The 13,334-nt window shown below is 41.9% G+C and overlaps 2 protein-coding genes across 2 annotated transcripts in view; one reads left to right on the top strand and one right to left on the bottom strand.

The window, feature by feature from the left end:
- LOC104670009 (elongation factor-like GTPase 1) overlaps positions 1–8,530 on the bottom strand; it is a 44,845-nt gene extending 36,315 nt beyond the window's left edge. Inside the window, exon 1 of the mRNA XM_030930832.1 lies at positions 8,392–8,530. Coding sequence (XP_030786692.1) covers positions 8,392–8,530 — 139 coding nt within the window. The remainder of the gene's footprint in view (positions 1–8,391) is intronic.
- A 1,882-nt stretch (positions 8,531–10,412) lies between these two features.
- LOC104670008 (stabilizer of axonemal microtubules 2-like) overlaps positions 10,413–13,334 on the top strand; it is a 38,396-nt gene continuing 35,474 nt past the window's right edge. The window contains exon 1 of the mRNA XM_030929839.1: positions 10,413–10,525. Within this exon, the coding sequence (XP_030785699.1) occupies positions 10,488–10,525 (38 nt within the window). The 5' untranslated portion in view covers positions 10,413–10,487. The remainder of the gene's footprint in view (positions 10,526–13,334) is intronic.

Genomic DNA, 13,334 nt, shown 5'->3' with positions numbered 1-13,334 from the left:
ATATGTTCCTAAATTCCTTATGTATGAACTTATAACAATTATATACATAAATTGTACCCCAACTATAAAGTAACCACAAGTCTCCCTCCACAGGAAATACCACTTTTTGTTGTTTTAATTTTTTTTTTTTTTTTTTTTTTTTTGAGACAGGGTCTCACTGTAACATTCAGGCTGGATGCAGTGGCACAATCATAGCTCACTCCAGCCTCAAACTCCTGGGCTCAAGCAATCCTCCTGCCTCAGCCTCCAGAGTAGCAGGGACTGCAGGCACACAAGGGTAATTTTTATTTTATTTTTTTGTAGAGATGGGGTCTCACTGCGTTGCTGTGGCAGTTCTCAAACTCCTGTCCTTAAGTGATCCTTCTGCCTCAGTCTCCCAAAGTGCTGGGATTATAGATGTGAGCCACTGAACCTGGTTTCCTTTTCTATCTTAAATCACTACTATGTTTTTATATTTTAAATCAATGTATAACATTATAAGTTATGGGCCGGGCACAGTGGCTCAAGCCTGTAATCCCAGCACTTTGGGAGGCCGAGACGGGCGGATCACGAGGTCAGGAGATTGAGACCATCCTGGCTAACACAGTGAAACCCCGTCTCTACTAAAAAATACAAAAAACTAGCCGGGCGAGGTGGCGGGCGCCTGTAGTCCCAGCTACTCGGGAGGCTGAGGCAGGAGAATGGCGTGAACCTGGGAGGCGGAGCTTGCAGTGAGCTGAGATCTGGCCACTGCACTCCAGCCTGGGTGACAGAGCGAGACTCTGTCTCAAAAAAAAAAAAAAATTATAAGTTATAAATCAACTAATATGGCTTATTTTACAGAATTGTAAAGCACAATTGTAAAGCTGACACAGATAACAGGGTAACTATCTTTATGAGAAGCTTGCCACAAGGAGAGGTGAAGGGTGGTTGACCCTGATGGTATGTGTCAAAACTGAGATGGGGTCAGGCACAGTGGCTCACACCTATAATCCCAGTGCTTCAGAAGGCCAAAACAAGAGGATCACTTGAGCCAAGACCAACCTGGACAACAGAGCGAGGCCATCATCTCTACAAAAAAAAATTTAAAAATTAGCCAGGCATGGTGGCACATGCCTGTAGTCCCAGCTACTTGGGAGGCTGAGGCAGGAGGACTGCTTGTGTCTAGAAGCTCTGTGCTGCAGTCAGCTATGATCACCACTGCACTCCAGCCTGGGTGATAGAACGAGACTCTTGTCTAAAAAAAAAAAAAAAAAAAAAAAAAAAAAAAAAAAAAAAAAGTGACATGAGTTAGGAAAAAGAGAGGAAAAAACAATCTAGAAACAACTATGAATAACAAACTGATTAAGTTTTCTTTTGCTGCACAAACCCAACCTGAAGGCCTCTCCAGACCTTCCTCCAAAATGAAACTAGACCATGTACAGACCACTTCTGACTACATTTTACCTCACCCACTTTTGGTTTTTCTCAGTATGATGCCAGTCCACATCTGCCACCCAGTACTGTGGTCACACCCTGAACTCTGACATCACTAAGAACTGCTCCACCTTTGAAGGCCTGCTGCATAGATAGTAAATCTAATAATTACACATCCACATGGTCTTAATTCCTTTGATCATTGGCAGTTTTGCTTGGAAGGGTGTAAGAACCAGAATAAGAAACAGTAAAAAAAGGTTGATGTTTACTTATAATCTCTCTACACCTAGCATCACCCTGGAGAGTCATAGATCAAGGATCAATTTCATACTGCTAATGCACATCATTACTGTAAGGTACAAGTCTCATTATCAGAGTAATTGAGACAGTAATTATAGTATAACTTTGACTAAGAAGGGGGAAGAGGAAACATGCAGAGGAATGTGGGACTAAAAGAAGGATTTATGCATTTTTTAAGATAAGACAGACTTGAGCATGATTAAAAGCTGATGGTTACAAGCCAGTACAGAGGGAGAGGTGGAAGATACTGAAGAAAAGATCATAAACAGAAGATAAGTCCAGAGCACAGGTTTTTGCCAGTGACAGGAGGCAAGCAAAAAATGCCAATCCCATTACCTTTTGAGATACAGTGGCAAGCAGGTGAGAATTCTTCTCTTTTCTGTGAAATAGAAGGTAAGAATGTCTTCTGACATTGTGGAGGAGGGGATTACAGGTAGGCTGAAAGAGACCAGAAGGTTTAAAACAGCTGTTGGGAAGAATAAGCGAGACCTAACAGGGAGACATGGAAAGTCTGCCAGCAGTCTGGAAGACCATGTGAGAACCTAGCCCAAATACAATGACAAAGATGTGTAGAGAATTAGCTTCATCAAGGATTCAAGTTTTGTTGGGAAAAATATGACAGAAGGTCAAGAACCAAAGAGACTGAAGATGCTGGCAAGACTGTCAATGAAATGACAAATCTGGGCTGTATGAGGCAGAAAGTAAATGAAGAAAAATGCTGATGGGAGTCAAAAAACCAGAGAACATTATGAAGTCAAGGAATGGGCACCTCATTAGTCAGGTGAAAGAAAGAACTGGGAGAATCAAAGATTGTAGAGAAGGAAGTATTTAAGTTTGAAATGTCGAAGATGGATAGCTCAAGGTGATGCTAAAAACCAGAAAGCAGTCATGACAACAGGTAGGTGAAGTGGAGAATCAATGTTGTTGAGAGGATAAGCTGTTGAAGAAGTCATTCTTAGCGATGGTAAAAGTCACCTTAGAAGATTCAGGTGAAAAGAAAAATTATGAGACCAGGAGCCAAATTCACTAATGAACAGGAACCATCACCAGGAGCTGACAATGATTGGAAAGGTGAATAACCGGATGGTCTGAGTCTTGAAAGAAGAAGTTTGAAAACAAGGGTAGAAGAATTAACTTTGCCATCAGATCTGGGAACAAAAAGAATAGCAATCCCATATCCTAACCCAGAGGTTCATGGAACATGAACGGACGAGTAGCATTCACTTGAAAAAAGTACATGGTAGGCAATGTCATCAGAAGACAGCCAGGCAGAAGGAGGAAATGTCAATAAAAAGACATTGAGGATGTAGGGATGTTTGTTTACCTTGGAATGTTTTTAGAGTAAGTTTTGGTAAGGAAGGGAATAATGGGAGATTGAAAGAGGGTGTCAGAACCACAGAGAAACATGGGGAAGAGACTATAAGAGAGGCCAGATCATGTGGCTTACACAGTGGGCAGTGACTGAAGACCACAGCACAGGTAGTGCTGGCTACAAGATGTCCATAGCAATCGCTGATGGAAAGGAGATACTCGAGCCTCAGGAGGAATTATTTGTGGCCTGACTTCCAAGAGACTAATGGTCCAAGTGAATAGGCTGGAAATGTTGGTTCTAGGACTACTACCACATGCTAGAAATTAGTCTGTCCTTGGGAAAGTATCTTCACCTCTCTGAACTCCATTTTTGTACATATGTAAAGTAAGAGTAATACTCATCACAGAGTTGCTGTGAAGATGAAACAAAATCAGGCATATGAGACACCTAGCTCAGAAGTGAACTATTGTGTACCTAGTTTCTTAGGCCTGGCATCAACTGAATGCTTCACAAAGTAAAGCATTCATTGTCTGATGAGAACAAAATCTACCCTTCCATCAAATGAGGGGTAATGGAACTCTTCCCTCCTAGGCTCATTCTAGAAAGAATAAGGCAAGTTAGGACCATGGGTAAACGTTCACACAGCCAGAAGGAAAGGGAAGCTACTGCCTCTGAATGAAAGAGATGGCTTTCTGGTACATGCTGGCCTTGTCTGCAACTAGATGGCATGAGTCAGTGTCTCCATGGCCTGGTCTTTGGAGTATAAAACCAGAGAGCCATAGAGCTGAAATCAACACATGTGTAAATCCTCCATCTGCCCATAACCACTAACCCTAACAGAGGTATTTACAAAGTGATCAACTTGCATATGGACCTCTTTGCAGAAGGCTGCTGTATCCTTGGTCTCCACATTTGGAGGACATCCTCACTGCATATGGCTGACTCTTGGTGAATCCCAAGTGTACCACTGACCCAGGCTAATAGCTAGACTATATGCCTAAGGTTACACACTAAAAGTTCATAAGCTAAAGCCCACTGCAGTGTGTTCCACAAGGTGTTTTACAATTTTTAAATAAGTTGGCAGCATTTTGATATTTGGAAGATTTTACCAAAAATCCTGATGCCAACTTTTCTTGAAAAAAAAAAAATTCCCACAGGATATCAATCAATCAACTGGAGCTGAGTGATGCTGACCCTCACCCCGGGAATCGAGGGAGGTATTCCATGGGTGGGCATAATTCACTCTCTAGTCCTTAAGAGCCCCACCCAAACTGCCTCACTTGTGCAGAGGTGTCAACAACATGTCAGCAATAATGCTGTATTTAATAATCATATCTGACAGGTGTTAGAATAAATAAGCTATTTGAGGGTGAAATAAAGTTAGATATTTACCTCACAGTGCGTGCATACACATACAACTTGCAATAAATACAAAAATTGAAAATATAAAATAACTGGTGGTGAACTGAGAGAGATTTCTATTTCATTTTTGTGTTTTACTGTATATTCTATAACACATACTAAATTCTCTACAGGAAATATGAACTTGGACCAGGTGTAGTGGCTCACAATTGTAATCCCAAAACTTTAGAAAAAGGGTAGAAGGCTTGCCTCTAGGAGGTTGAGACCAGTCTGGGCAACATAGCAAGATCCCATCTCTACAAAAAAACTGAAATATATGTGTTATAAATAGAAATATATATATACACACAATATATACTATGTATGTAATATATATACACACATAGGTGTGTATGTGTGTATATAAACTTGTAAATTTATTTAAAATATTTTAAAAGATGATTTAGATAAAAACTTCAAAAGTTCAGGAACAGCAGTATTTGCTCAGATATAAAAAATGGCTATACAGTAGAAATGACAGCAGTATTCCTTTTGATGAATTTCAAATTATTTAACCCATGTGAATCTATTTCTGTCTTCTATATCTGGAGTCTAGGCTAAAGGATTCAAAGGCATTACATCCCCTTAGGATATTTTACAGAACGTATATTGTTAGGAATACTTCCTAACAAGATAAATGTATGGTATTCTTGTTGGTGGGACACACAGAGAGGTAAGAAACAGGCAAATAACAAGATTTAATAATATGATCCTAATATTTGTAGCAAATTTTGGTCACAAACGTAAAGATAATAGAGCCTCCATTTTCTCAAAGAAGAATTATGTTCCTGGAAAATGCTAAGATAGTGTATGACCTTGATGGTTTTCAATACCACTTCTATAATGTGCATGATTTATCTGTTTACCTTAAACTAGAATAAGACCCTATATTTCAACCCAAATAAACACTTGAAAATACTTTTGAAAGCTTGGTAAATTAAGAGTCAGAACCAGAGAAAGAGCTTAACTTGCATTTAGTACACAGATTCTCAAATAAGAGGGCATTCAAAGTGGGTGAGAAGGAGGGGAAGGCATGGTATAAATAAAAGTCAACTGTGGAGTTTCTTCAATCATCAGGTCTCCCTCTTTTTCTCCCATCTAGGTTTCCCTTCAGACTATCCCACCTTCATAGCAGGAAATACCCCATTCTGGAGAATCAGTACTAAGATATGGATAAAAACATATCTCATCTCTCAGGTGATCTGAGAGGATATGTCCCAGTCAACATTCCTAACTTCTATCCCCATAAGGCTCTGAATTGTCAAGTGTGCTGACTGCTCAGCCCGAATTCCCTTCTAAGAAGTCATCCTATGCTCACAAGAAACATGTTTGACACTTTTTGACTCCACTCCAATCACCACTGATTGGACTAGGAGGTGACTAACTAACCCAAGGGCAGCCAATCCACAGCTGCAACCTCTGTGATGGGTTCGTATGAAAAGATAAGCAGAGCTGCATCCTGCTCTTAAGACTGTGTGTTCAGGCCGGCGCGGTGGCTCAAGCCTGTAATCCCAGCACTTTGGGAGGCCGAGACGGGCGGATCATGAGGTCAGGAGATCGAGACCATCCTGGCTAACACAGTGAAACCCCGTCTCTACTAAAAAATACAAAAAACTAGCCGGGCGAGGTGGCGGGCGCCTGTAGTCCCAGCTACTCGGGAGGCTGAGGCAGGAGAATGGCGTGAACCTGGGAGGCGGAGCTTGCAGTGAGCTGAGATCTGGCCACTGCACTCCAGCCCGGGCGACAGAGCGAGACTCTGTCTCAAAAAAAAAAAAAAAAAAAAAAAGACTGTGTGTTCAGAAACACAAAAGATTGAAGCAGTAGGCAATAGAAATAAGGTGAAAACAGATAGGATAAAAGGGTAAGAAGTCAGGGCAAGGTGAATGCACAAAGATGAAGACGTGACAGTAGGCAAAAGCTATGAGACAGAGAAAAGACATACAGGATAATAGTGGAGATACAGACACCCAAATCCAAGGACAACAGTGGAGTTCCAGAGGAAGGATCCATAAACTTTTACTGATGTGGTCTCTAGAACTAACTTGGATCCAGAATCAAAATCTGGTTCCAATTTTTATGAAACATCACTCCAATAAGACTCCTGTTTTTCAATTTTCATGAATATTATTTCCAATATCATTTCACACATATGCTTTCAACAATCTATCCCACCCCAAACCAAGCTAGCTTCAGTTTCCAGTCTGTGCAATCAAGGAAGAATACCTGGCCAGATGCAGTGGCTCCTGACTGTAATCCCAGCACTTTGGGAGGCCAAGGCAGGCAGATCACCTGAGGTCAGGACGAGACCAGCCTGGACAACATGGTGAAACCCCATCTCTACTAAAGATACAAAAAATAGGTAGGTGTGGTGGCATGCGCCTGTAATGCCAGCTACTCAGGAGCTGAGGCAGGAGAATCATTGGAACCCGGGAGGCAGAGGCTGCAGTGTGCCGAGATAGCACCACTGCACTCCAGCCTGGGTGACAGAGCAAGACTCCGTCTCTTAAAAAAAAAAAAAAAAAAAAAAGTGTACCTAAAACAATCTGTGAGCAGCCAAGATCACAGAGCTCAACAAAATTAGAGTTCAGACCATTCAATTCCCAGGGTCCTATAGCAAATTCTCCTACAATACTACACCAGAAAGACAAATGTCAATTGGAGTGGGTGAATTTTATGGTATATAAATGAAACCTTAACAAAGTGGTTAAAGGACTCGGGGAGGGGGACTAGAGAAAAAATATAGAGCAGAACAACTAAAACTGACACCAGAGGAATCTTCAAATAAAAACAGACTAATAATCTGAGTAAGGAGGAAGGCAGCCTACAAATCTCTTGAAGTCTATAAAATGAGATAAATCAATAGACCCTCGACCCCATTCTCTGGATCACAGGAAGAGAACATACCCTTTAAAATGTGAGAATTATTTTTTTTAAAAAATGAAGTGTTACTTTAAACATTAAACATTAAACATTGAGAATTCATGTGCCTAAGAGCTTCAAAACTGGTTTGGCACAACAGCCATGCCCCACAGAGTACATCTTTTGGTGGCAGTGCCAAAGATATGACACTTGTGAAGGATGAACCACAGGCAAGTCCATTAGGGAAATAAAATATATCTTTATTATTTTCTTCTAATTATAAGAATATACATTTTGTGTAAAATTTTCAAATACTACAAAAACAAATATTTTGAAAAGTGCAAGTTTCGCCATAATCTAGCCCCTGCAGAGAGCTACTGTTAAGGGTTTGGTAAGTATCCTTCCAGACACCTTTATCTGCATATATATTTTTATTACCCAAACACATTCATATCTTACAAAAATAGTCTGCAATTTGTTTTCTATCTCTTAACATACCATTCTTCCCTATACAATGACATATATATTAAACAGTAGGTTTAACAGCTGCACAGTATTTCACAGCTTGGATGTATCAGTTTATTTAACCATTCTCCTACTGACATTCAGGTTGTTGGTATTTTTTTCACGAATACAAACTTTTTAGTGAATATCAGTGACATGTATCTCATACACTGACATGACTATTTCTGTCAGATAAATTCCTAGAAGTGTTACTATCAAAGTAGCATCCTCATTTGAGGATAGCAAGCTGGTCCTGATCATGCCAGTCTACTTTTAAGTAAGTAAGACTCCAAATCTAACATGCAGGCTAGGCCATGAGGCAGAATAGTAAGGCTGAACCAGCTAAAGGCCTAGGGCTCCTGACTTTCCTTGTGAAGAAATCCATACAAGCACCTGGTGGATGGGGCCAGTGTGAACTGCCAGTTCTTCTGCCCGTAAGCCAGTCAGAGGTTTCCCTCTGCATCCAAGCCTGGACAGCCTGACTCTGACAACAGATCATGTGGAAAGGCCAGAATAAAATATGTAGAATATAAGCAAAGAAACTGAGGCATGCAATTAATTCAGAGAGAGGAGGACATGAAAGATGCAAAGCTGTGTTTCTGTAAAACAGATTGATTTACCTGTTGCATAATGCAGTGAAATGGCACTGGATTTCATAGTGATCCCTTGGATCTGTTCATCTTCTCTGCTGTCCATGTACCTTAACTGGAAAAATGCAACATAGGCATCTTCACTTCCCACATAATTAAAATGTAACATTAATTTTGCTAATTTAGATTTTTTTTGTTTTAAATACTTAAATTTTATTTTTTTATTTTTATTTATTTTTGTAGACACTAGTCTCGAACTCCTAGCTCAAGTGATCCTCCCACCATGGCCTCCCAAAGTGCTGAGATTACAGGTGTGAACCACCATGCCCAGCCAATACTTAAATTTTAAACTATATAGAGCCTCTCTCTTTTTATTTATTTATTTTTGAGACAGAGTTTTATTCTGTTGACCAAGCTGGAATGCAGTGGCACAATCTTGGCTCACTGCAAACTCTGCTTCCCAGGTTCAAATGATTCTCTTGCCTCAGCCTCCCAAATAGCTGAGATTACAGGCATGTGCTAACACGCCTGGCTAATTTTTGTATTTTTAGTAGAGACGGGGTTTCGCCATGTTGGCCAGGCTGGTCTTGAACTCCTGACCTCAGATGATCAACCCACCTTGGCCTCCCAAAGTGCTAGCATTAGAGGCATGAGCCACCTCGCCTGGCCCTCTCTTTTTTTAAGATGATGAGGGGATGGAGAAGTGAAGTTGGTTGAGGGGAAGGGAACATGACAAATTGAAAAACATTACCACTAGGAACTCATAAATGTATTCAAATACTGCATACCCTCCCCACAGTGTTGCTCATCCAAATATCAGCCATAAATGATGGTGCAGTTTAAGAACAACTTATAGAGAGTAGCACTTGGGAGAATTCTTTCTAAACATCAATAACATAGCCATTCTTTTCCTATTTATAAGCAATTTGAAAAATTCTGAGCAGAGACTGAAACAGAGGTTATTAGCTTATTTATTTAACACAGAAACATTAGCTTATTTTCTAAAAGCTTTACAGTTTTGATTTTAAATATAAATACCTTAACTGTGCAATTGATTTGTGTGTGGTATTAAGTAGAGGTCCAATTTTTTTTTTTTCACATGGATAACCAATTGCCCAAGAACCATTTGAAAGGTTCATTTTTTTCTCACAGATCTGAAGTGCCAGCCTATAATATTCTAGGCCAACTATTCTGAGCCATCAGTCAATTTCATGCCTCAGCCAATTCCAGGCTGAGCACTAAAGTCAGTATCCTACTACGATTGTAATTGAGGAGTTTGCTCATCCTTCCGGATCCGAAGGCTGCGATGAATCACGCAGTTCCAAGGGGCTGGGTGCACAGTGACACCAGTAACCCTGCCGGAGGAGGAGTACTCTGGTAAACTTCTCCAGGCCAATGGCCACGTACAGGAAGTGTTGCATGCAGGAGGCTGAGAAGATGCTGAAAAGATGCTCCCTTTCTCTCTTCAGTCTTCCCCCAAGTCCCTCATTCTGACATTCTCGCTAGTCCTCGCGCGAGGTCGAATACCCAGCTTTATTCCTGCCCACGGAGCCCGAACAAAGTTTTGGGTCACGTGCTTATTATCCAAGCAGGTGCACTGCCGGTCTTTCATTCCTTTCTAAATAAACAGGAAAAACGTCTACTCTACATGCCCGTCATTTCTGCAGGGTCCTGGATTCGTTCTCTTTGAGGATCCCGGGTCCACACAGACAGGCCACGCCCGGGCCCCAGACTGGAAGTCACACTCCGGGGACGGCCGCTCCCAGCCCGTGCTCGGCCCCAGCCCGGGTTTCCGCCTCAGAGCCGCAGCGAGCGGGGTCCTCCAGCACCGCCCAGAGGCTGGCCGAGGAAGATGCCAGTTCCTAACGCGAGCCCGCAATCACCGTCTGCAGCAGCTCCACCAGCCCTGTTCCTCCTCCCGGGTCCGGGCCACACCAAGAGCTTCGGAACGCGGAAAACTCTGCGGGTCCGGCACGCCAGTACTGACGCGTCTCTTACGCCGCCGGAAGCCGGCGCAGCGTCCGTCACCTAGCATCCCTCTGTTGCCTTGACTACGGCGGGCTCTGTAAGAGTGAAGAAGCTGCAAGTGCTGAGGCGAGCTGAAAGAAAACCTGGGAGCCGAGAGCATGAGGAACTGGTGTCTGTGTCAGATTTGTACCTGCGGGTAAGAAGTGGCTGGTGTAGTGGCGGGCCGGGGCTTGGGAGCCGACCTGGGGCCTAGGTGCACGGAGCCAGCTCCTCGGGAACCCTGAGAATGGCCGTCCCCCACAGATCAAGGGACGAGGGCGCAGCGACATCCCCACTTATCCCGCTCGAGTAATACTCTCTCCGCACCCGCCGGCTACCTGGGGGTAAAACGTTTCTTCGTAGCCCCTGAGACTCCCAATCAAGGATGCAAAGTAAAATGCCACACAGGCCAGGTAAATAATATATGTGAAGCCGCGACGGGATATAAGACTGGTGAGTAGTGGGATGTGATCCGACTGGGAGAATGCGTTTCCACCCCATCATCCCCCACCACAAAGGTAAGAAAGAACAGTGCTGAAGGCCCTGAGTCTGCAACCAATATCACACTTTCTTTCATCTGCTTTCTGTCCTCCCAGCCAGACCATATTCCCATTCCCTTCCAGGCAGCAGTTCTTTGGGATCCGCCTGACTGAAAAGCCAGTACAGTAGTCCCCACCCTGAAACCTAGAATCCAACTGAGTCCTGCCATCACGTAGAAACAGTCTTCTCCTTCCTCAGCTTCACTGTTGACCCAGGGATTAGATCATTATTTGCTAAGTAAATATGAACGTGTCAATCCCTTCGTATTTGGAATCCCCTTCAAAGAAAACACCTGCATGTTGATGGAAAGCAGTTTTTTTGATAGTCTCATAATAAACACAGTTCGTAATTAGAAGTAGATTAAAATATCAACAAATTAACTTTGGGTGTATGAATCTGCAGACTGGTGTGCAGGAGAAAATTTTTACTTTTTTTCTAATTCATATCCAACGTTAAGTTCCTTTCACATTCAACTGTTAGGAAATTCAGTCTTCATTATGTTGAGGGCAACCCTTGGAATGCTGTGATTTTACTTTTTGTTTTTTTTTTGGTTGTGATTGTTTTGTTTTTTAAGGGTTTTATCTTTATTTTCTGATAATGCAATAAATAAATACACACGAGGTGTCATAAAAATCTGAGCAAAAATATATTATAAAACGCCTTCATAATTCTATCTTCCACAGATAACAAATGTTCTTTAAGACTTGCTTTACATGTGCCTTCCTTCCCTCCTTCCTTCCTTCCTTCCTTCCTTCCTTCCTTCCTTCCTTCCTTTCTTTTTTTTTTGAGACAGAGTCTCGCTCTGTTGCCAGACTGGAGGGCAGTGGCACAATCTCGGCTCACTGCAACCTCCACCTCCTGTGTTCAAGCAATTCTCCTGCCTCAGCTTATTGAGTAGCTGGGATTACAGGCAAGCACCACCGCACCCAGCTTATTTTTGTATTTTTAGTGGAGACAGGGTTTCACCATGTTGGCCTCTATCTCCTGACCCGGTGATCCGCCTGCCTCGGCCTCCCAAAGTGCTGGGATTACAGGCATGAGCCACTGCACCCGGCCTGCATTGATTTTTTTTTTTTTTTTAACAAGAAAAGAGAATATTCTGAGCATACTATTTTTTTATTATTCCTTTGAAAGCGTTCTTTTGTATTATTATTATACTTTAAGTGCTAGGGTACATATGCACAACGTGCAGGTTTGTTACATAGATATACACGTGCCATGTTGGTTTGCTGCACCCATTAACTCATCATTTACGTTAGGTATTTCTCCTAATGCTATCCATCCCCCTGCCCCCTACCCCACAACAGGCCCCCATATGTGATGTTCCCGGCCCTGTGTTCCAGTGTTCTCATTGTTCAATTCCCACCTATGAGTGAGAACATGCAGTGTTTGCTTTTCTGTCCTTGTGGTAGTTTGCTCAGGATGATAGTTTCCAGCTTCATCCATGTCCCTACAAAGGATATGAACTCATCCTTTTTTATGGCTGCATAGTATTCCATGGTGTATATGTGCCACCTTTTCTTAATCCAGTCTGTCATTGATGGACATTTGGGTTGGTTCCAAGTCTTTGCTATCATGAACAGTACCGCAATAAACATACGTGTGCATTTGTGTTTATAGTAGCATGATTTGTAATCCTTTGGATATATACCCAGTAATGGGATTGCTGGGTCAAATGGTATTTCTAGTTCTAGATCCTTGAGGAATCACCACACTGTCTTCCACAATGGGTGAACTAGTTTACACTTCCACCAACAATGTAAAAGCTTTCCTATTTCTCCACATCCTTTCCAGCATCTGTTGTTTCCTGACTTTTTAATGATCGTCATTCTAACTGGTATGAGATGGTATCTCATTGTGGTTTTGATTTGCATTTCTCTGATGACCAGTGAGGATGAGCATTTTTTCATGTATCTGTTGGCTGAATAAATGGCTCCATTTGAGAAAGGTCTGTTCATATCATTCGCCCACTTTTTGATGGGATTGTTTGTTTTTTTCTTGTAAATTTGTTTAAGTTGTTTGTAGATTCTGGATGTTAGCTCTTTGTCAGATGGGTAGATTGCAAAAATTTTGTCCCATTCTGTAGGTTGCCTGTTCACTCTGATGGTAGTTTCTTTTGCTGTGCAGAAGCTCTTTAGTTTAATTAGATCCCATTTGTCTATTTTGGCTTTTGTTGCTATTGCTTTTGGTGTTTTACTGGTGAAGTCCTTGTCCTATGTGGTATTGCCTAAGTTTTCTTCTAGGGTTTTTATGGTTTTAGGTCTAACATTTAAGTGTTTAATACATCTTGAATTAATTTTGTATAAAGTGTAAAGAAGGGATCCAGTTTCAGCTTTCTACATATGACTAGCTAGTTTTCCCAGCACCATTTATTAAATAGGGAGTCCTTTCCCCATTTCTGGTTTTTGTCAGGTTTGTCAAAGATC

The sequence above is a fragment of the Rhinopithecus roxellana genome, chromosome 5, assembly GCF_007565055.1.
Source record: "Rhinopithecus roxellana isolate Shanxi Qingling chromosome 5, ASM756505v1, whole genome shotgun sequence".
NCBI lineage: Eukaryota > Metazoa > Chordata > Mammalia > Primates > Cercopithecidae > Rhinopithecus > Rhinopithecus roxellana.
The sequence above is the reverse complement of the archived record's forward strand: the minus strand, read 5'-3'. Positions and strand labels throughout refer to the sequence as shown.